Raw genomic sequence first — 24,575 nt, forward strand, 5'->3', positions numbered from 1 at the left:
TCAATGTATTACAGCCAAAATGCAGCTACTTTACGAGTGTACCTTCAAATATTATCTTCTTTCAGTATTTTTCTCATGGCAAACTGCATTCAATGCACGCACTACAGCTGCCAGGGCAGATAAAATGTTGAATAAAACTTTTCACGGAAGATAAAATTGTGGAAGGCCATTGAAACAGTAAAGTGAATGAACTATGTGTCGTACACCGTAAATGCTGCAGCTTGGTGAAAAATGGGAGGCACTCCAGCACAGGCATCACATCCATTGCTGCAATGAGTTTAACAGAAAAGGCTCACATGACAACGCGCATGCACTGGCACGGCCGTTGATGTGATGTCGACAAAGGTGACATTTGAGCAAGAAGGATGGCACAGATGGCAATGTTGAGGTGGTGCAGAGATACTGCATCACCATAATAAACTCATGGAGGTGGTAGCAATGTAGAATGGAGTGCAGCATTCTTGCTTGCAAGGTCGGTGGGTGCTTGGACGTTCGTCGGTGGGTGCAAGGCTAGGGAGATGGCAACAGTAAGGTTCAGTGAAATGCAATGTAGCGGTCACCACTGATGGGCCAACATCTACGTCGAAATCTGCGAGCATTGAAGGAAAAAGTTGAAGAGATGGCAGAAAGTTGCTATCCTCCACAGAATTGGTATTTCTACTGGATAAAATCCTTCATGCACTGTACAAGGTTAGAACTTGCAGCTCCATCACAAGTTCCAGCTGTAAAGGCACTATCAGCTCCATAGTGGCTCGCATGGGGGGATGCTGCTAGGCTGGCAATGCATTTTTCCCTGCATTCAGAAGCCCTTTTCAAGTCTGTGTGAAGAACTGAGAGAGCAAAGGAATGACTGCAGGACGAATACTGGGAGCACGACAAAGAGGTTCCATTCCATTCTGCCAAAAGCCACACATTCAGTAAGACGGCAGCTGGCTTCCGCAGGTAGCCACTCCATGGCCAGTGCAAGTTATTCAACTGGTGAGGTGGGTGGGGTCTAGGGTCTCGAAATGTAGCTCCATGAGTGGATGGTAGGAAGCAGTATAAAAATTCATCAATGTTGCTCGCAGCTCCTCATGGGGCCTTGGCCTTGGTGACACAAAGTTCGAGGTAGCACACAAGGCCAGATTGTAAGAGGTAAAAAGCCTGTCTCGCCTTAATCTCCTGGATGCCGACAATTTTCAGCTGCAGAACAACCTCAAACACTAAAAACATGTGCCAATGCATCACGAATTGATGGCAGAAGTGAAAGTTGGAATCTCGACTCTGGCCAGTTTGTTATGGCAGTGTGTGATTACACGGAGAAACACGGCTCTTCGGGTCATCACAAATGTGGAAGTCACTAGCATGGAGACTGTGGCCACATCTATTGAAAAGCACTGGCATAGACCCGAGGTAAGTGGCATTGCTGTGCCAAGCCTTAAGCCAAAGTTAAACATTCACTTGTGCATGACGCGCATTTTCATGGATGTCCACCTCTTCATCAGTGAGATGTGCCTGAAGGCCATGTCACTACTCCAGGAATATGGATTTATTCACAGAGTGTCCATGTTTAAAGCCGCCCAGTTGCGATTGAAGTTAGTTCTGCCAAAAACGAAATCAAGTGTTTGTCTCTTTTACCACAATCTCATTCATAACTGTCAAAAAGAGTTGTTACACTCTTGCAAGGTGTTAGCACTTTTCTCTTATGCAATGACAGTGCACAGATGTAAACACAAAATCTGTTTGATGTTTTAAATTTATTGCTAATATTCAGGGCCACAAGTGGGCATACTATTTCTTCCTACATGAGCTGTGTACTTTAGGGAAATAGCTCCAGAGTCATTCTTTCTGCACCGAACCTTCAAGAATTCTTGAACCACCACAGTGGCAGCTGACACTGCACCTTGCTTGATGAAAGCAGTCAGAAAAACAAAGTACTCACCATGGTCAAGGTCATTCGGTCGATTTCATGCTTGTCTTTCGTTTTGTGTTGCCGAAATGGACTATGCCTGAAGCGAAACAAATGAGTGAGAGATTAGCATTCCAGACATTCCAGGTTTCAAGCAAGGGCGATAGAGCAACATGATCTTCGAAACTGGTAAACCAATGCATTTCTACGCAGTGAAAAAAAGTGCAAGCAATCTTCACAGTTTGCAGATGTATACCAGCTGTTCTTTGGATTACACAAGATCCTCTAATGTGCCTGCAATAAATACAGTCAAGCCTCTATATAATGAGCACTGATATAGTGAATTATTTGGATATAACAAAGTAAATCTAAAATTAGCAAAATTTTTGCCAATATCAGAGTGTATGCTTATAACAAGAGTCAGATGTAAAGAAGGTACTGTTCTGTTGCATCCAACTTCATTCTAACGAGGTTCAAGTACTGAGCTTTCACCATCTCAGTTATAATACTTGAAAGAAATTGCTTGCACAGCAAGTGACACCATGTAATTAGCAACTTATCAGATTTCCACAATTTAGTCCCTTAATCAGTTGCTTCTGAGCATTTGTTCCAATGCAACACTGAAACCGGCACCACTTCAGGCTGCCCGCCCCAAAATGTGCAATAGAACCCACTGGAATTGTATGTAGTATCTGCTCGAAGAGCTCTTGTCCAGTGGTGTATTGCAAGATAAAACTGTTTGGAATACAAATTACTTGGCTGTAAATTGGTCACAAATTACAGAATACTGGTTACTTGGTGTACAAGAACTGTCTACTTCTTCGAATAATCCAGCCGAAGTGATGGTATCGCACTTTCTGCCCAGGTGACAATTACCTTATCCCAGCGCAGGACTGGGCTAGTTACTTGGTACTGCATATTATGAGGCGTTTGCAGCACTTAGAACAAACAGAAATTGGACACGCAGAGTGCTCTGCACATCTATGTTTGGTTGTCTCTATCCTGAGCACTGCAAAGACCTTGTTACATAAAAAATTATCTGCATAGTTCACAGAGAGAAAATAAACAGCTGTTATGTTGTGTACCATAATATGCTACAAGCACATCACAAAGTTTGACTGAGAGCTATAAAGCAGATGCTTCCCCATTCGTAAGCTCAAGTCCTACAAAACTGCCCAGTGCGAGCTGTATGTGCAGCCTCCTACAATGTAATTTGCTCCCGTCCATGAAGTTGGTGGCAAAAATGTTGCGATGCCCAGTGTAAGCTCTCAAAACTGAATATGCCGGCTGCATCTTTGTCAACTCAGGATGGACAGCGCAGTGGCTCACCCCTTGAGCAGCTTGTACAGCATGCAGCCTAGCGAGAACCAGTCGGCACTGGAATCGTAGGCTGTGCCTTTGGAGAGCACTTCGGGTGCCATGTAGCCATGGGTGCCCCTGCACGAGAGATGCACATCAGTACAGCCTAAAGAAACGAAGAAAGGCAAAGGAAAAAGGAAATAATACCCACACACTAGCATGGGGCTTCTTTTTTGAAAAATCACAGGCCAAACCGAGGTCCGATATCCGTACGTGCCCGTGCTCATCTAGAAGGATGTTGGCCGGCTGTGTAATGAAAATACAAACTTTCATGAGAGGCTGACACATAAGTGAATAGAAAGAATAATCAGTTAGAAACAGTGCATTTATGCAACCATGTACCTTGGATCTTCGCATGCTATCAAACTGCTCCAAGACTTCCTTTCTGGCTGCAAAATGCAGCAAAGGTATGACAGCAACGAGCTATCAGAAATGCACACTTTTCATTGGTACTCTTCCGTAAGAGCTATAGGCACTTGACCGTTATTCTGCTATGAAAATAGCCTTCTATGCAATAGTTTATGTTCCACACTTAACTCCTCTAAACCACATGTTTAGTAATGCACTGGTTGATGTTACAGAAGTGCTGTTACACCATATGTCAAACACCACATGCGTTTCCAGTGCCCCTCATGATGGTACCAAGTGCTTAAGAGATCACAGTCACTAAGAAAATGTCGCACAGCACTATGCGTGAACACAGCTACCAAATTCCAGCTACATCCAGGGCATCGTATAAGCACCGGACATCTTGGAGTTGTGCAATTGCACATACAAGATAGCCTCTGTGACTTTGCTATTCCACACAATCAAGAAACTGCACAAAGGGTAAAGAATACAACAGTGGACTGTTTGCAACTCAGAGGCGGCCACGAAAACGGGGCTCCGTCACGTGTCGGGGTCTCTCACCTTGAGGTCGCGATAGACAACATATCTCCGATGCATGTGCTCCAAACCGAGAATCACCTCGGCTGCGTAAAACCGCATCTCCTGCTCCGTGAACACCCCATGCTGAGAAAGGTGGTAGTGCAGGTCCCCCCCTGCGCACAAACAATACATCGCACTCAGCACACTTGTGAGCACAGAAGTGCTCTCTTGTCATGTGTGTGTATTAACATCTACATAGATCTACTGCAGAAGGTCTTAGTGACTAAGGCATTCTGTTACCGAGCACAGGGTCCCTGGTTCTATCCCTGGTCATGGCGACCACATTCCAATGGGGTGGAATGAAAAAACACTTCTGCAGTGAGCACACGTTGAATAAATTCAGGTGGTCAAAATCTCGAACACTGCACAACACCTCTCACAGCTTGTGCGTTGCTGTGGGACACCAAAATAACTAACTACCTAAATAAAATATTGACTTTCTTAGGGTAGGAAAAGTGGTGCTATTTGTTGCCAGAGTTCTTAGGACAGACAGCACCACTGGTTCTCTCACTGAGAAAATTACGTTTTTTTTGTTTTTTTTCAGACCAAGCATTACTGCAAAACACAGGCCAATTTATTCTGGACAAGGCATGGTATTATTAAACAGAAGTGCACCTGTGCGTGAAATGCGAGCACAAATGACTCAATAGGATGGCGAGAAAAGATAGGATGAACGCATGTGGTAGTTAGATTGAATTTTAAGAAAGTAGCAGTTTCACCCGAAAAGCAAAGCATCGATTGTGATAGCAAATTATGAAGTAAGGATAGTAATATGAAGTAATAATAAACATTGGTGGCCGATGCAGTGTCAATGGCCGAGGCAGTGCTGGCAGGTTTTGTGACGGCAGCAATGGTGGTTCAACTTTCAGGTGACGCCGCGCCACACTCCGCAAGAGGTCCGGTCCATAAATACAGCGGATTTAACGACATCCAGTCCCCCGAGAAGTTTTTGGACCGGCTGGAGACGTTTGCTCGGTCAATGGTGTCGCTGCCAACAAAAGGCTTACGCACATTGTGCCCGCTGCTTTGGTGTTCAGCGCGAAGTTGTGGCGGTGCTTCGTGACCACATTTGCGTTGTGGGAGGAATTTACGGCAGCTTTCATTGCAGAATCCTCTTCTATTGACGCGAAGGACTGATTAAAACGAGAACTCGAACTTCGCACGCAGCACCCAGATGAAAATTTTAAATAATTTATATACACCATGGTGGCCTATGATGACCGAATCAGTGGCAAGGTGTTGGAATCAGACAAGGCTGACTGCGTGTTGTGGCAAATGCACCCGCAACTGCAAGACTTAGCAGACGGCAAACAGTTCACCAGTCTCGTCGAGCTGGTTAAGGCAGCCAATGGCCTCATGGAGCGTGCTTGGAGGCGGTAGCAGTACAAGCCGCCGCTGCCTCCGACAGACCAAGTGGCGAGGGACCTTGCCTTCCAGTCATCTGTGAATGTGACTGGCCTGCCTGAAAAGCAGCCCAGACTGTTAATAACTACGGCTGCTGTGCCATTTCAGTCACCACCGGCAGCATCATACTGGCCATTGTATCCCGTGGCAATACGGCCATCCTACCCCTGAGACGAGCTGCTCAGACTGACCGCTTGTGCTATATAAGGCCACCTCTTGCAGCACCATCACAGGAATACCAACAATGTGATTCCGCACGATTTACCTGCCATTCTGCGAAGTTGTGGGTCACCTAGCTCATGACTGCACCACAGATCTGTGTACTGGCCGGCTCTGCTGCTACGAACGCAATGGAATCAAGTATTTCCGATCACAGTGTTCGGGAAAAGGGAGGCTGTAGGTGCCACACTGGTGGGCACCTACGTGACTGCGCTTCAGGTGCCAGTTTTGGACGGCCGGAGGGAGCCCTTCCTGGAGGTGTGGATTGGGAAGACTACGTTCAAAGCCCTACTGGAGACAGGCTCAAGCATGCGTCTACTTGGAATGCCAGGGGCAAAGGTAGCGGAGGAGACAGGCACGAAGCTCAGGACACAGGTGCGTGCACACCGCATGGCAACAGGTTGGTCCCAGTCTACCACATTCCTAAAGTGCAAGATCCAGTGGGCCACGAGCAGCCGCAACCAGTGCTTCCTGTGTGTGCCAGACTTATGTTGGGACATTGTTCTCTGCAGGAACTTCTTGACTGCAACAGGCATCTCTATGCATGTAGAACAAGGGGGACGGACTGTTGGCACCAACCCACAATGCATTGTGCTGTTCACTAAGCGCAACAAGGGTGCAGCCACAGTGCTTACAATAGAGGAAGTTGGAGTATCTTACCACTTCACTCTCTTCGAAGAGGTTCTTGCAGCTCCTGACACAAGAAGCAGCATTCCAAACGAACGGGGGCAAGCACCGTGCTGTAGCAACAAAACTAGAAACCAAACATGAAGGAAGTGCTTGGTGGCTTCAGCCAGGGGATAGTGCGCCTGTGAGATGCAAGCTCTGTCTAGGGAATGCCGAGAAGCATAAAATCATTGAAGGCTGCGTACGTCACCTCCTCAAGCAGGGTCTGGTAAGACAAAGCAGCGGCCTTTGTGGATTAGTGCCCTAGTGCTTGTTGTGAAGCAGTTGGGAGGCTACCAGCTTGCTGCAGACTACCGACCGTTAAATGCAAGAACCAAGTTACCTGCCTACCCAATGCCTTGAACAAACTGGCTGCTAGCACAACTTGGCCGTGCTGAGTGGTTCTCAAGCTTCAATCTCTCCCAAGGGTTTTTTTTCAGATTCCTGTTTGTGATGCCGACAGTATGAAAACGGCCTTCATCTGCCATCGGGGCATGTTTGAATTCGCCAGAATGCCCTTTGGGATGTCAGGTGGCCCGGCAGCTTGTTAAAACCTTGATGGATTGCATGCTACAGTGAATCAAATCATCACTTCGCTATGGCATCTTTAGATGATGTTCTAGTTCACACGGAGACTCTTAATCATGTTGAACAGGTGAGGGAAGTACTGCAATGTACTGAAGGTGCTGGCCTTACGATTATCCCGGCCAAAATACAGCTGTGCATTAAGTCCTTTGGGCCATATCATCTCACCTGGGCAGTGCAGACCTGATGGAAGAAAAGGTGCGGGCAGTGCTAGGTTACCCAAGAGCCAGTACAATTAGGCAGTTGCAAGCCTTCCTGGGACTTGCTGGCTAATATAGGAACCTCATCCCACACGTCTCAATGACAGCGCATCCACTCACGGGCCCTTTGAAGAAGAATGAGCCATGGCAGTGGGCAGAGAGTCAAGAGCAGGCTTTCGCTGCACTCAAGCAATCCTTAGCTCAGGATGTAGTTGTGGGCTTTCCAGACCTAAGCCGGCCTTTCATGGTTGAAACTGATGCAAGCCGTGTCGGCATTGCAGCTGCTTTACTGCAGGCTGGCCCCGATGGACTGCAGCCTGCTTCCTTCATAAGCCGGGTTCTTACAGAGGCTGAAAGCCATTACACTGTCCAGGAGTGGGAGTGCTTTGCAGTAATGTGGGCAGTGGACTAGTTCAGGGCTTATCTTGAATTTACCGCGTTTGATATTCGCTATGACCACATGTAGTCGTCATAGATGTTAAGCACTGACCAAGCTTCACCTAGGGTCAAGCGATGGGTCCTGCAATTGCAGGGCTTCAATTGCCGAATCAAGCACAGACTGGGACTGCCAAATATACCCGCACATGCCTTGAGCATTTGAGCAAGTAGCAGCAACATTGGAAGAGGATGCCAGGCTCTTAGGGGACACAGGACTGCTCATCCAAGAATAGTCTCTCGACGGCCGTCTCTCAACACTGAAGACTGTGCTCCAAAGGACTAGGCTCTCAACCTCGGACCCTGATTACTGCCTTCTTTGTGATCTGGCACATAGAACAGAACTGGAGCCAAGCAGACTGCTGGTTCAGCAAAGAGGCAACAAGAAGGTACCATGGCTACCTTATCACCTCCTACACTTGGCACTGAAGATGGCATACGACCACCCCACTGCAGGCCATGCCGTATTTTTCAAAACCATGAAACGTGTCTCGGCACGGTTTGTCTGGCTGGGCGTGTGGGCTGACATATCTAAGTATGTGCAGTGCTGTGCTGTCAGCGCACAAGAGCTCAATGCCAGAAGCCTGAGGGCCTCATGAACAGTCAGTGGACCACAGCTCCCATGGAAGAGCTTAGTGTCTATACTATCGAGCCCTTGTCATCTACATCTCGAGACCGCAAATACTTGCTGGTGGTTATCGACAAATTCTCCAAGTGTCCAGAGCTCTTACCCTGCGAGTGGCAAGTACAAACATATTACAGTGTATGGTTGCAGTTTTCTGTCGCCATGGCACATCTGTGGCAATCACAAGTGACAATGGGAAGCCCTTCGCGAGCACTGTATGGGGCATCAAGGACCGTCACACTGCACCATACCGATCGGCGAGACGAACGGCCCAACGCCACAATGATACCATTAGGCAGTGCCTATGAGCATACTGCTCCAACCACAGGGACTGGGACTCGTCGTTCGTAACAGTCTACTGTACGATGCAGCCTGCAGAAGCAAAGCATGTCAGAGTATTGAGCTGTTGTCGTTAAGCAAAATCTGACTGTGGTTCAGCGTCGCCAAAAAGTTAGGGACACTAGTTGCCAAGTGACATTCCCAATACACACACTCGCTGTAGTGGTTGCCCTTAACAACTTTTTGCTTTAGGAATATTATCAGAATGCAATACTTGCCATTCATAAGATCCAGTATAAAACACAACTTGTCTGGCGTCTGGAATGCGTATGTCATGCAAACAATGAAAGGACAGTCCTCCTGCAGAAGTAAATGGGAAGAGTGGAATGAGCAAGAACAAATGATAGCTTTTCAAATTCAAACATGACGCAGCAAATTGCAAAAGGAAGATGTCTGTTAAAGTACATATGCTGCATACGACAAGTTATTGCAGATGAACTCCTTCCCAGCAAGAATGATGTAGCGTGTGATGTAAAAGCAAAACACATTAAGGCCAGTTTGTGATTTTCTCTTTAAAATTGCCTACCATTGCCATCAATTTAAGTTGAATATTTGCTTCACTTTTATATAAACGAATCAAGAGTCATACGCAAATCATGGATTATGCTCAGTCATGGTGTTCCAAGTTCTAACAAGCGGTCACAATGTCACCCTGTGATTAAATACGACACAGTCCCAAACAATCCCCAAGCTGAACTCTAGCTTTAGCTAATCTAGACTAACAAATGTTTGTGTGTTCACAGCATGATGTGTGTAAGCTCAGTACAACGACAACAAAAACGTTGCAGTTTCACTCTAAAGGTGAAGCATCGATTGCGATAGCAAATTAGTAGACAGCTATGCAAAGTAAGGATAGTAGCTTTATTGGCCATATAAGCTCGTTAACATTCGCTTACTATCAAGCATGGTGTCATGCACGCGCAGGCAAAAAAACACATCTCACTCAATGAGCGCGGACACCTGCTGTCAAAACGCTGGCGTGAGGAAGAGCGACAGCAGCCATGAGCGAACTGGACTTTGTGCTGCCTCTCGCTTCAAAGCAAACTAAGCGGCGAGAACGCAGCACGCAAGAAGCTATGCACAAGAAGCACAGAGACTCTGTACTCATGGCAGATCGCTTTCAAAATAGGGCCCAGACGGCCGTGCCATGTGCAGCAGTCGCCGGAGTAGAACCCAGCCTTTCTCGCCACCACCCCGGTGCCTTGCGGCGATAGGAGACTGTGCGCTTCCTCCCCACTTTCCTCCCTTGCGCGCGCAAGGTTGAGCTGCCACCGTCGACTCACCTTCGTACACTTTCACTCGCACACATGGCATATAGCGCACGGCAACAACGACGACAGACATACGCCTGGAGTGTCGACAGAAATCGCAATAAAAATGGAGTGGCGAAGGTTCTCTTACTCACCCCAGTGCTGACTAAAGAAAGCATGATCCTCTCGTTCAATGCTAGCGTCTCTCCAACTTTCATTTTGATTCGCTTCTTGTCTAAACACTTCATCGCATACCTGGCCAGGAGAGAAAAGAAGTATCACTCACAATGCACACATCTCAAGTTATTCTAAGTGAATATGATCAGGCATGATAATACAGCTCTCCAAACATTTACTCTAGTATAAGCTTGCGTTGGAGGCTACGTTCTGCCCCGGTCTCCAAAGCAAGCATATCAATACAACACATCACTTCAGTTAACTTTATGAATCAATGTTGGCTGGATAGACTGCCAGACTTCTAAGACAACTTCTGGCATTTTACGAGGAAAAACCACTATCAGATCATGACCGTAGTGGGGGACTCTGAATTAATTTTGCCCACCTAGGGTTCTTTTCATTAACATGCACCCAATGCACCGCACACGAGTGTTTTTGCATACCGCTCGCAACAGAATGCAGCTGCGATGGCTGGGATTGAACCCGCAACTTCTTTCTCAGCAGCGCAATGCCATGGCCACTAAGCTACTGTGGCAGGTTACGTGTAAATTTTCATGAGGTACGAGACTTGTGAGACTTGTTAATTGTTAAGCATGTACTGGCATTGGCTGCCCTTGTGCTGACAGCCCACCAGTTGAATACGTAGGTTATACAGCGAATACGAAAAAAAAAGAAGAAGCAGTTTTGGTTCGTCCATTAATCATACATGTCCTATGACATACTCAATCAAGTTAAGTAATCTAGCCTGTCAGCATATCCTTAAGAGCAAGAGACTGAAGTGGTTCCCAAAGCCCATTACCAGGGCCCCTTGGGATCCCGTAAGGGTTTATCATTAGAGGACATTATGAACAGTGCGCCAGAGGACGGTGCCAGCCAAATTCACAAAGAGAGTGCTCACATTTTTCCTGTATCCGCTTTACGGCAGCCATACACTTCCCCAAATCCACCACGTCCAATTATCCGGTGCACGCTGAAGTCATTCATCGTCAGCTGACAAACAAGTACACAGGTAAGCCACAATATGCACGCACTTCCTGAACCACATGCATGACACAATTGAACACATGAAGTCAAGTCTCTGTGTTGTAAGAAAGTGGCACACAAAGCGCGAAACATGAAATGAAGAACATGCCTTGTGCCAAAGCATCTAAATTATTACACGAATTTCAAGATGCAACACTGGATATGAGCACTATGACAACTTAATGGTTATTTAAAATTGCCTTACAATAAGTCTACCTGCAACACAAAAGCCTTCTTTCATAAGGCGTCTGTGCTGAACAATTTAAAACACCTCAAAAATTTATGTGTGACAATCAGCCTCCCATAGTGATGGATACAGTAGAGAGAAGCCATGACTGAATACCTTGAATTACCCCTTTCGTGCTGTACTATTATTTCAAATTCTGACCAATAATGGCCAAATTATTTTTGAAGATTCCAGTTGCGCACATGTTTTTGCCACCACAGAAAGAATAAATTTGATTCTGTTTGCACTGTCCCATGAACTGTGTGCTGTCATCTACCAAAAGCACAACTAAGCGCAGTGACAGAACTGGGCTCGTCCACGGCATTGCTAGAAAATGCAAACTACCTGCGACGAGCTGAGCTCGTCCGTGGCCGTTTTTACCCGAAACGCGTGGGCAAACCCAGCTTGTTGAAGGCACAGAAGGGCTAACTCTGGAAACCCAGGCTTCTTATACATAATCAGCCAGATCACATACTGCACAATCAATGCTTGACAGTATCTTTCAGCCACATCGGCAAAAATTGTACACATTGCAGCTGTTCTAGTGCAATACTTCATTCGTCAAACAAAGCAGAGACTAGCAATGGTGTACAAAATAATATGTTACCTAAAGAATGAATAAATCTTATGAACATGTTTCCTTTCCTCACGTTTTCCAGGCTATTACAGAACAAAATCAAGTGGAGATGTTTATAAATTAAAGTACCATGTATTATTTGTATCAATGGCTCACAGATTGTGGGACCCCACCAGCAGCATTTCTGAAGTCCTGACATCAAATTCCAGTAAAAAAACAATAATAATTGCAATGTGAAACTAGTGTTCTCCTGTCAACCATTTGCCTAATAGCAGATCTGTGGTGAACATGTTTGTATGTGCATGTGTCTATGTGTGGTCCGCAAAAGACTGCAACACTGGGGCTTAACCGTACACGAGGCAGCCAACATCGCCGCCTATATGACCAAGTCAAGAATGGATGCCACTCAATTTATACCTCACATTTTTGTCCCCATAAACTTAAAATACTTTTTGCCAGAGGAAGGACAAAATCCTAAGCAGATTCAACTATACACATGCAGCTGCAGTTTCTCTTCCACAGATCACATCAGCAAATGTCGAGTGCAATGCACTCGACATCAATAAAACAAGGAGCCAAATATGGTGCAAAACTCACCTGAATATTAAGCTCGAGATTTTTCCATTGGCAAAACCTTGTGTACTTTTCACTGAAACGTTGAATGAGAAAGGCAAGAATGTGATAATCAGAACACTTCAACTGAATTAAGTTTATGATCAGTACACATTGCCCTTTCCCTATGATCAAGAGGCACAAAACAGAAACCTAAACTGGAGTACCAGCACAAGCCTATGCATTCAACCTTAGAAACAAACTGTTTGCCACATGCCAAGTCTTAATGAAAATACCAGCAAATACTCCTAAAGAGCATGCAGTCATGGAATCTATCCTGTTGGCAACAACATATGCATTCTTAATGTAGTACTATATTCGCACATCAATTTCTCTTGCCAATAATCTTCCGTTTATGCAACATACTACAGCCTTCCCATCTACCATGGCTGCTTAACAATTGGGTTTTATCTCTCCTATGCCTCCTTAATGTGTCAAATATCCCAAGGTGGTATTTAGTACAGCCAAAGATGTTCGTTGCAAGCAATGCTTGCATGATAATATGCAAATTCTGCATTCAGGTATAGATATCTGAAGCACACTGCCTTGATGCCACATCGCACTTCAACAGAAAGCAGCAGTGAAGGTGGCGCTGACTGAACATGCAGAACAATGTTATTTCTGGAGTTTTTCTTTGTGCTGAAAGCATAGGGGTTTGCTTTTGTAAGGGCTTGAACAATGCTTGTGGTTATTTGGGCAAGTTATGTGCACATATTCTCCCTCGCCCACCTTTTCCTTTTTTTTTTCAGTGGCCAAGGGTTGAAAAGAGGGGTGTAGGTTTGTGGTTCATGCATTACAAATAATTTCAACTTCTGTGGACAGGGTGAGCCCACATAAGAATTATGGCTAATCCATGCCTCCTCCTGTTCACGAGATTCATAGTGCAGTATGTTGTCTCATGTTAAAGCTAACACCCACCCCAATGTGGGGCTTTCACTTTACCGGAACTCTAGCTGCGTGTGCCGGCCGAGGCTGCGTCAAAACACAGCAGAGGTGTGCAGAATGGTGGCGGCGCAACCAGCCATAAATCATCTGCTGAAAAGTTAGGCAATTGTGCACTCGCCAGAGGGGGAAAATGTGCTCCCTTTGACAGCGGACCACACTGTCTACAAGCAAGCACAACGGGTAACAAGTAGGCTGCTGTTCCAACACATAAAAACAGTAATGATGACAATGAAGTCACTCGAGGTACGAGCCAAACACAGAGTGCCGTGATGCAGCAGCATCAACATGCGGCCAGCTCAAGTGAGTAGGCAAGCAACATCACCAAAACGGAAGCGTGCATGTGCAAAGATTGCCTGGCACTACTCACCTTTCAATAAACTTCCTAAAAATATCGTCCCTTAAGAGGCTGAAAATTTCCTCAATGTAAGGCTGGAAAGGATGAAAAGACAAGAATGAGTACAATAGGTTAACAGTGCACATAGAAACACTGGCATGGAGGGCACACGTCATGACTACGCTTAGCTGTACGTGACGCTGGCACGAGTCTTTTCACACCAACTACAGATGTGTTGCGCCGCAGTGCCAGAGAATTAATGTAATGAAATTTTCCGAGAAGCCCGTGCTGTTATGCTTTTTACTGCACGAGGCTAAGGTTGCCTGGATGTCAAACTCAAAATAATGTCACATTTACATTTCGTTTAAATTACAGCAAATCAACTTGAATATAGTATAAGTTGCATTACCAGAAGCCACCTAACAAAATTCAAGGCAGCCAATACAAACATTTTACCAATAAAGAAATTGTAGTTTGGCATGTTTATGGCATTAAAGTCACGCATGGTCTTCAAGCTAAGATGTGTTTCTGAATATGGCGGTAAACTTTCCTTGAAACAGACATTAACCGACAGGAAACAAGTGCTTCTTCACAATTTTTCGTGTTCAACAACACTGTCCAGCTAGTATATACCAATACAACAACTAAATTTCAAAACAACGAAAGCATTAACCTCTCTCTCTCTTTCTCTCTCTCTCTATATATATATATATATAGATTGGTGCAATCGCATTGAGAGAACAGCAAGAGCCCCAACGACAAGGTACCTGCACAAAGAAATCACCAGAGCTAACACAGAAAGCGCATATGGCCTTGGGAGCGATGCCAGATCTATAATTCCCTGCCATTATGCAGGGTCAAGCCCTTGCGACCCATGCAATTATTGCTCCCATAGACTGATAAGCACACGTACAACAAGTATGTAGCCATTCTTCCAGCATGCAATTCCATTCGTCTTTCCGAATGCAAGCAGGTTCCGGTTGCTTCTACAGCGGGTTTCAACATTTGGAACGAAAACAAGAGCTCAAGAAAAAAGAAAGGAACTTGAGGGTGCCTTATGTCAAGGAGTCACGACCCCACAAGGTGTTATTTGTGCTTACTGCATGGCGAGTTTTAATGTTTGAGCCACAAAGTATTACCTACATGCTACGATGAATGGAAAACATTTTCTCTTTTTACTGGAAGAAACAATAAGTATGATCACTATTTTGAAACTACTTTCAATCATGTCTTGTGCTGCTTGTAGATGTTCTTGGTACTTTTTTTCATTTTAAGAATTTAATATGTTGGAGAACTAGAGCCATCAAACTGCAGAGACATGCCTGTCTATGCCCATCGCCTTGCAAACATATGTGTAGTATTCTGTTAGAGGACAACTAAATGTAAGTAGCCTGCATTCTGGCCTAGGCATTATAGTCGGGACAGATTTGATAGTCGAGACTAAATTACAGCCCTTGTTGTGAATGCAACATGACACACTTTTCAGACTCGCACATAGGCATTCAGAGCAGCTACGAAAAAGGATATTTTAAGGTGACTAGCTTTGGCTCTTTTAACTGTTTTCTTAGTCAACGGTTGGTGGTTGGGGGTTGGAACTAACGACAAATATATGCCGCTTAGTGCACCAATCTTCTAATAAAGCAAATAACTTTCTTGGAAGCGTTCAGCAATTCGCTCACAGTGACAATCATATCATCAATGGGTTCTGCACAATTTTTTCATCGAGGACCATTCTACAAGCACATCTTCAAAAAGAGCAGAAGCTTACCTGAAATAAATTAACGGGAACTTCGTTCCTCATGAGGTACTTTTGGACATGGCCTACGGACTCGAGAGAATAATTCTGCCAGATAAAAATGAAGAGAGGGAGGGAGAACGGGGAAATGAACATCGAAGCTGAAACTGAGCAGCCTATGATGACTGTGAGTGTATCCTCCTCTAAACATCGCAGCCTTAAGCTGAACAAGCTATCAACATCACATGGTAGCATACAGCACGTGACATAGGGCGGCAGGGAGCAGACATGTTGCTGAAAGCTAGCAGCCAGTTTCCTTATAAAGGAAAACTAAAGGCAAATATTAAGTCAAGCTAAAGTGATAGATTAGTGCCTGAGGATCTCTAACACATCAATATTATCGCAAACAGGGCCTTAACAATAGAGAAACTGAGGTAAATGCAGGACATGATTAGAGACTCCCCCGGGACATTCAAGCACTTGCCCAATAACGAAAACGTTCCTCAGTTAAATTCTTTCACTATAACTCAACCAGTCGTTGCAAAAAAACATCATTGCATTGCATTATAAGACGAAATAAAGTGCTCCTTATCCAGTCCTATTTCATTTTTAGAAAAAAATGAACTCATTGAAATTCTCCTTGACAACTACGCGGGTGGTCAAAAGGTTTCGTTTTCACTCGACACTGTGCCACCCACGCTTTCGTGTTTCATTAGTTTCGTTATTGCGTAGTGCTGCGACTGGCTAACAAAAATAGCATAAACTGCAAGTAGCAGAGAATTCAACTTCCATGTTATGTCACGGGATGCCCGAACAGTCTACGGCACTTGACCAAAAAGCAGCTGCAGCGGCGAATTCACCGCTTTGGCTCGGTGCTGCCGTCTGCCGGTCGCTGTTTTACTCACCAATGGCAGCAAAGGGTGGTGATGGCGTATGCAACATCACCACTCCCCCGGTTGGGTGGCGGGGGATTTGAATTTAAAAAAAAGTGGCTGTGGCTTAGCTAAGGTTAAGCCCAGGATGCGAAGCACACTAGCCTTTATTTTAGTTGTTGAACCACTGTTTAGCCTGGTGAACTGCTGTTGCTTGGCTATATTTGGTTCGGCTAGACGAAGAAACAACTCATGCGTTACTCTGCTTCGCCTTCAAGAGTGGAATGCGACAGCGTTCCCGTCAACCCGCCAAGGGGTGCAAGACAATGGGCTACGGCGCAGCGACTACGCGCCCCGCATTGGACGCGGTGAGCGTCGAGCAACACAGCGTTCGGCGCGGCAACGAAATGTGCGCCTGAGCAAGCGACGCACGCCTGAGCCTTAGAAACAGCTCGTTTCTAAGGCAACACCGCATTCACTAGAGGCGCTTTTGTACCGCTTTGAAGCATCGTACTCGTGGCTCAGTGGTAGCATCTCCGTCTCACACTCCGGAGACCCTGGTTCGATTCCCACCCACCCCATCTTGCAAGAGTTGAGCCAAAGCCACCTAGAAACAAGCGCAGCTGCTTATATACTGCCACAACGCCGCGAGCGAGCGACGGCACAAGTTGGAGCCCCGTTTCTCCTATGTCGTGACGTCACGTGTCACGTGGTATGGCATGGGGTCAAAGGTGATTGAAGGCGACACCGCCGCGCCTGAGGAGCTGGGTTGAGCTCTAGTAATATGCTTCGCATGAAAGGTATTCAGACCCTTCAGATGCAATTTTCTTGTAAACAAAGTCCTTTCTTGGCACAAAACAAGCGTTGCGAGGTTATTGGAATGGTATTTAGACAGTCCAGGTTGACTTATTATTTGCCTTCAGTGTCGCTTTAAAAGAAACAAAAGGCAAACACCGATTCATTCTAGAATCTTAGATTACCCTGACCTTTGCGAGGTTTGTTTTATGCCAAGAGAGAACTTACGTCACAGATAAAATTATGACTTGGGACCCCCACAAATTTTGCTCTACTAAAATTACATCAAATGAGTAGGACCTCTTACTTATTGCAGTGATCTTGGAGGTTATGCTCTGCCAAGCACTTTATTTTTTTTTGTCTTAAGCCTGCACAGAGAGGGCTCCACGCTACCACGTAGCATGAAAATAGTGGAGCAAAAGGAAGCATCATCAATAAACTACATGAAAATCAACAAAGCTATCTATGCTACATTTTCTTTCGTGTTAAAACTACACATATTGAACTATTTTACTAACCACAGTCAACCAAGCATATATAATTTAAACTGACCCAGCCTTTCACAATGCCGGTATTGGGTATCATCTTAAGCCTACATTGTCATCTCGCTTACAAGGCTCAATTCTAGGCAAAGGTGATGCTTTGAACTCCTTAAAGCAAATGCTCCACCAGTTCGCTACGACTCAACATTTTTTCAAGGAGATTCCTCTACACCATACATCTTGCCTTCTCAAAGACTATATTTATGTGTAACAATGCTTTGCTTCAATAACTGCCTCCTGGAGGAAGTATTACTAATGCAACATCAGGCATTTAATGACACTTATACAGAATAGCATGCAATGCAAAATGGTTATCTCTATTCATTTAGGTTTAACCATTCAGCACACTTCAGTCAGTTCTCATGAAAGAAAAAAGAAGAAAAGAAAAAAAAACATCAGAATAAGGCTTCAGAACCACTGCAGAAAAACTCTTGTTTCAAGCACGTTTACATGGAGTTAAACACATTTCAAATATTTAAGATATGCTGGAAACAGAACAGTGTGTTTCTGTTATTGCCAGAAGACAATACGGCATCTGCCGCAAAATCTAACATTCCAACAGTCAACCTCAATCACGATTACACTGCAATCGCTGGATTCCAGCAAGGACAACCACTTCTTAAAACACGTATGAGCACATGAACTATGCTAGAACTTTTCACTTTGACAAGGCAACGTACTTCAATCTCATTAAGATGCAGAAAGCAGCCCAGCCATTCATTCACATTTCACTGTGCTGCGTAGCATAAATAATCAGTCTGTTGCGGCCATTGAACCAGAGCATTGAACTTAAGAAGAAGGTATATTCAAAATTCAACAGCTGTGACAGAGGCTTGAGAGTGGTGAAACCAATTCAACGTTTCAAACTTTCCATGAGGAGATCGACCCACCGTAAGTGTACTCAGTACTCAACAGATGGCCTCCAGCCATTAACTAGACTGTACATTTGTTGATGCTAGCAACTATATCCATTCATCTTATTTGGCTCAGTGCCACAATGATAAATTTTTTAAATGATACTCAAGCCATACTATTAAAGAAATTAATTCTGGCATTTTACGTGCCGAAACATCAATATGATTATGAGGCACATAGTAGTGGGGGGGCTTCGGCATAATGTTGAACTCCTGGGGTTTGTTGAGCACCTAAATCAGAGTACACAAGCGTTTTTGCATTTTGCCCCCATCGAAATGCAGCCACTGCTACCACGTGCTCAGCAAGGCAACGCCATAGCCACTAAGCCACTGCGGCAGATAAACTATTTTATGCAACATTCCTGCAGTTCGAGAACTCATAGCGTCTTAGGATTATCGCCACTAATAAGAGAAACAAAAGAACATGCAAGGAAACTAATGCACGACTGAGCTACGATCGTCTCTCACAGTACAATCTACCCCTGCAGCTATGGTGGAACACAATGCCATGCATGTTCTCTTGCAACTTCATGGTGTGTCACAAATGCAACAATGACTGTAGGTAATAACAGCTGTATACCATGAAATGTATGTGAAATGGCATCACACTGTTTCAATCGTGCGTGTGTTCACCAATTTGGCCTCGTGCGACGCACTTCCACTCACTGTGCTTCTCTTTTCGTGCAATATCAGTGTATGCCTCATGCACACTCACGAAAAATGCTTACTATTTAAACAGCAATGACAACTGCAAAAAAAAAAAGACCAATCCAAGAAATGCATTGCCACAAGGCTCACTGGGGCGCAACAAATGGTACTTTCAGTTGTAACAACTCCAACAATAAATTATCTTTCCAAGCCCTCATCTAAAAGAAGAATAAGAATCTGTGTGCTAGTACATAACGTCTTGCCAACAAACTTGCACACTGCAGGTGATTACTCCACATAGAGATACATGGAAATGAATGCACGTGCAATCACTCCCTGCTACAATTGTAATACGTCTTTTAGTGACACCCTGCTGTAATGCACCATTTCTTATGAAGAAGGTCGGTGGTTGTATGCTCAATCAACCAAACCGAATCTCCAGACTGTGAGCTGTGCAATGTGAATGAGACTATAGGTCATGTGCTGTGGGACTGCCCTCAGTACGTGGAAGAATGACAACATTTGGAGAACACTTAAGTTTTGCCTTTAAGAGTAGAATGCGATAGCATTCAAAGACCCCTGATTGCTTTTCATGCTTCTCGGCAACTGCAGCTTATGTAACCGTAACATTTACCGGGAAACGCTGCCGGCTAATGCTATGCATGAAGGCAAGCTTTCCGGCACAAATGCGGCCCCTTGCGTGGTCAATCTCCTGTTACTGTTTCGCACTTTTAATATTTCAGTCTGAGAAGAGCTAACATAAAAGATATGCGCTGTCGGTGTTCTTTTTTTCACTACATTTGTTTGTGAGCTGCCATTGTCAAAATTCTGAGGAAATACTTTGTAAAGAATGAAAGACGAGGCATGAGCATGAGGCGTATTCTCAATCAACCAAACCAAATCTCCAGACTGTGAGCTGTGCAATGGTAGAAGAGTGGTTTGGTATGCGTCGTTCAGAATTAGGTTCGAAATTCTTTTTGTCGAAGCGGCATCCGACGCACGACGCCGTCACTGGATTTTCTGTGACATGAGGCCTTTAACGCTGTCGCGTTAAAAGTTGAGCAATGACTTTAGGTGCTGTGACAGCCCACCATTTTCAGAGAAGATTATTTTAGGCCATTGGCCAAACTTTAAATAGAGTTTTCAGGCCATCCACACCTTACTTGACGTTTTAAAAATTATGGGTCTGGACTGTAGGCTTTGAGTAGACCTAATTGCTTGTTATATGTTTTACACCCTCCTGCTGTCATCATCGTCACCCATCATGTTCCTCTTGCTCGCCCTCTTCCCCTCCCCCAGCACAGAGTAGCTGGCTAGAGGAATGTACCTCAGGCCAACCTCTGTTCATTTCGTAGCATTAAACTTTTATCTTTCTCTCTCTCTTCTCAATCAATGACTCTTGGAATACCTTCGCTTCTTTAGTGGTGAAACGCCGAGTGTGACATCTCAACGAGGATATGCGCACATCCTGTACGCTGATACACCCAGTGAATTCACAATAAGAAATATCCCCGAGAGTGACTGGCTGAAAACATGGCCCTGACACTCCCATTTCGTATGGTGCTGCTCCGCCACCAAGTGTCACCATTCGTGTATGCCACAACAGCCACGAGAGGTCATGGTGAAAACAAGACATTTGAACAGCGTTTGCTGTGTCATCCTGGAAACGCAGTCAAGCAGCTCAGAAACATGCTGCGAACAACTCACATGAGTGTGTGAGAGCAGCTCTTTCATGATGTAGTTGTCGTAGATTTCTCTTGCTGCCGTCCGCCTCTCTTCGGCTGTCTCTAGCTTCTCGTAGCGTTTGATCTGCAAAAGGTGCACTATGAGCATTACCTGAAGGTGTCTGCACCTAGCACAAGGAGGCTACGTGCTAGCCAGCACAGCAATAAAAAGAACAAGGCACCATCATCGCTATGGCAACGTTTGCTGTGTGTTGCCTTGTCGATGCTTGTGTTTACTCTTGCCAAGACTAGTAGTTGATCAGTCTTAGAAAACATGCTCATGGTTTTAGTACAAACTTTCTCACACCATTACTTAAAGTGTCAAGTATCCCCCGAGTTCATTTTGAGAAGTTGTGAGGCAGTTTAAAGCATCTGCAGTCCAATAAAATAAAACAAAGTTTCTTAAAAACTGAGAAACTTAAAACAGGAATATGTTTTGGTCAAACATAACCCAATTTAAAGCAGCCATTCACCCCAAACTAAAATGATGCAAAACTATATTATGTCCACCAGTGGTATCAAAACAAAAACCACAGATCAAGGGAGAAGGTCTGTATATGTGTGCTGGCTACTGAGTTGTCATCCCAGTGCAGGCAATGACAACACCACAGAGCAAATCCCATTGGCGACAGCAGATAGTAATCATACGCAGACGCAAGTCATGCTGACCACACATGGCACATTATAGAATAAAAAGGGGTGCCTGGCTTGTAGCTAGGATAGGAAGGAAGATGCAGAGGTGTTTGTACATGAGAATATGACATATCGTGTGAGCAAGGTGATAAGGCAAACATACTATAGAAACGATAAAGGCTAAAGCTATTGACGTTAAGGATGGAACAGCTGTGGGGTCTGATGTGGGAATTCTCACACCGTACTCTTGGGACAAAGGAACGACAACACAGTAGTGCAAACAATCACAAGGGCATTTATTGCACCTTTCATACATCAATGCCTGCTAGCCGAGTTGCTATCCACAAAACATGCCGATGGGCGCGCGACAAATCTAGAAGTCCGACTTAGCGCGACCGCAAGCGAGCGAATATGTTCGCCCCATGCTGGATCCCAACGCCTGGTCGTTCGCGTGTATAGTCACGCGAATCGTGGCGCGTTCGAAGGCGGCCACGCGAGGCGGTCTCGCAGAAGCATGGGTCGCCACGCGCACGCGGGAGACGTCCCCGCCGCGCGCTGACCCGCCGGGGAAGAGGGGCGCTGCACGTGCGGCACGCTTCCTGTCTCGAACCCAAGAGCCCGCGCCTTGCCTCTCCCGCCGAGGGTAACCCCGCAGCCGCTAAAGCCGCGCAACACTAGCGCCATCTCTCGGACTGCGCCTGTACCACTCGGACCGCCGCGTGTGCGGCGAAGCCGCACTACAGGAGACGCGCTATGCGGGAAAAACATCAGGGGAGGCGCGAGGGTCGCGCATCCCCACATCCCCCCCAACCTTAAATCACTTCTTATTCCGGCGAAACATGTGACACGGTCTAACATTTTTTTCCTTCGCGAACAAGGTAGTACATGCAACAGTGGTCGCGCCGAAGAAATGTCCACACGCTGTCCATAGCATGCGAGCCGACATTGTCCTTGGGTGCACAGCTGGCGTCCGCCGGTCACAGCAGCAGCTTTGTAGACTGGACGGCACGATTCCAGGCCAGGACTCCGGAAACGACGACGCAGTAGTCGGCACGAGCAAGCGTCGCTCACGCCGACGCGCCCTGCTGGGAAGAGCCGCCGTAGCTGTAGGTGACCGCCGGCTCTTTTGTCCGCCGCCGAGGGTTGTGAGCTGGATACAGGAGGCCGCCGAAGTCGCCGCGCCGAACTGGCCACAGCATCACCATCGCCCGGGGTGGCTCGATCGTAGTCCGGGGCAGCAACGCAGACGATGTGCAGGTGACGGCAAACCAGGGGTGACTCCAATCACACTGCGTAAACTCAACACACTCGGCAAACACTAAAGTAGTGCAAGGGAGAGGAATTCTGCATGCGTATCGCCCACGTCGTACGATGTTCAACTCGGCTAGCAAAAGATCGGGCAGCTACTCAGATGCTAAGTTCACGTGAACGAAGCTCGCTTCCTTGAGTCGAACGAGTAATTTCAATTCGTGCGAGGCTAAATAGAATGAGGGAAGCAACTTGCAACACCTCAACGCCACGGTCCACCAGGTTGTGTCCCTCCACGTGCGACAGGCAGCTTCATAAAGCCTTAGGCCTAAAGCGTCGCTTCCCTGACAACAACCGGCATCCAAAAACAACACCCAGAATGGGCGCAAAACAGGCAGCCGCGGGGAGACGTCAGCTCTGTGAGGTGGTCCTACTCCGCTCGGTGCACACAGCATCCGAGTTGACGGCGCCCACCGTCCCAGACGGTGTCGGAGCGCCCGGTGCCAGGCCGCAATACCAGTCAGCCCGTCGTGGCACCCGTGGCCCGCGGCCACCCGGCTCCCAGAGCCGCGACTTCATCCGAGTCAAAGAGATAGAAGAAGCTATTTACATAAGAAATTCGGACCACCCACGAGGCTTCCGTACTCACTCGCTTCAGGCTTGCCACTGCTCCGCGGGCGCTCAGCCTCGCTCTCCCAGGATGCAGACCACGTGGCTCTCGTACAGACGAATGCCATAAAAAAAAAACACTTGCGAAAAGGCTTAGTATGTTGACATGTTCAAACACACTACAGCCACCGCCGCCTCGCTCAAGAAAGCACGCCGCTGACGCTAGCGATCAAAATCCACGCTAGGCCTACGCTTCGGTTCAAACAAAGGTCTCGAACGAAGCAACACTTAAAATTATCGTCCGATGCCCCAAGAGCCCCACGTTGGGCGCCAGATGTGGGGTCTGATGTGGGAATTCTCACACCGTACTCTTGGGACAAAGGAACGACAACACAGTAGTGCAAACAATCACAAGGGCATTTATTGCACCTTTCATACATCAATGCCTGCTAGCCGAGTTGCTATCCACAAAACATGCCGATGGGCGCGCGACAAATCTAGAAGTCCGACTTACCGCGACCGCAAGCGAGCGAATATGTTCGCCCCATGCTGGATCCCAACGCCTGGTCGTTCGCGTGTATAGTCACGCGAATCGTGGCGCGTTCGAAGGCGGCCACGCGAGGCGGTCTCGCAGAAGCATGGGTCGCCACGCGCACGCGGGAGACGTCCCCGCCGCGCGCTGACCCGCCGGGGAAGAGGGGCGCTGCACGTGCGGCACGCTTCCTGTCTCGAACCCAAGAGCCCGCGCCTTGCTTCTCCCGCCGAGGGTAACCCCGCATGGATGGATGGATGTTATGAGCGTCCCCTTTGGAACGGGGCGGTGGCTTGCGCCACCAAGCTCTTGCTACTATGCTGCCTAATATCCTACCTAGGTTAACCAATGAGAACAAAAAAAAAACACACTATGAACTACCACGTCCAAATTTTATGATACCCTATTGCGAACTGTGCTTTTGTACGTCTCCGTCCTTTGTCGTTTCCCTACTTTTCTTCCACCAATCCTCCAATCGCCTCTTACTGATGTCTATTGCGGACCTGTTTGCTTTACCACTGCTCCCGCTGAA

The 24,575-nt window shown here is 46.3% G+C and overlaps 1 protein-coding gene across 2 annotated transcripts in view; it reads right to left on the reverse strand.

Annotated features, from left to right (window-relative positions):
* Positions 1-24,575, reverse strand: part of Gprk1 (G protein-coupled receptor kinase 1) — a 117,926-nt gene that overhangs the window by 9,550 nt on the left and 83,801 nt on the right. For both annotated transcript variants that reach the window (XM_070533773.1, XM_070533774.1), the window contains 11 exons: positions 21,005-21,106; positions 15,560-15,634; positions 13,825-13,886; positions 12,498-12,549; positions 10,973-11,064; positions 10,053-10,152; positions 8,866-8,947; positions 4,157-4,287; positions 3,399-3,493; positions 3,218-3,325; positions 1,922-1,988 (listed from right to left, as the gene is read on the reverse strand). In XM_070533773.1, coding sequence (XP_070389874.1) covers positions 1,922-1,988; positions 3,218-3,325; positions 3,399-3,493; positions 4,157-4,287; positions 8,866-8,947; positions 10,053-10,152; positions 10,973-11,064; positions 12,498-12,549; positions 13,825-13,886; positions 15,560-15,634; positions 21,005-21,106 — 966 coding nt within the window. The remainder of the gene's footprint in view (positions 1-1,921; positions 1,989-3,217; positions 3,326-3,398; positions 3,494-4,156; positions 4,288-8,865; positions 8,948-10,052; positions 10,153-10,972; positions 11,065-12,497; positions 12,550-13,824; positions 13,887-15,559; positions 15,635-21,004; positions 21,107-24,575) is intronic.

Source organism: Dermacentor albipictus, chromosome 2, assembly GCF_038994185.2.
Source record: "Dermacentor albipictus isolate Rhodes 1998 colony chromosome 2, USDA_Dalb.pri_finalv2, whole genome shotgun sequence".
In the NCBI taxonomy this organism is placed as follows: domain Eukaryota; kingdom Metazoa; phylum Arthropoda; class Arachnida; order Ixodida; family Ixodidae; genus Dermacentor; species Dermacentor albipictus.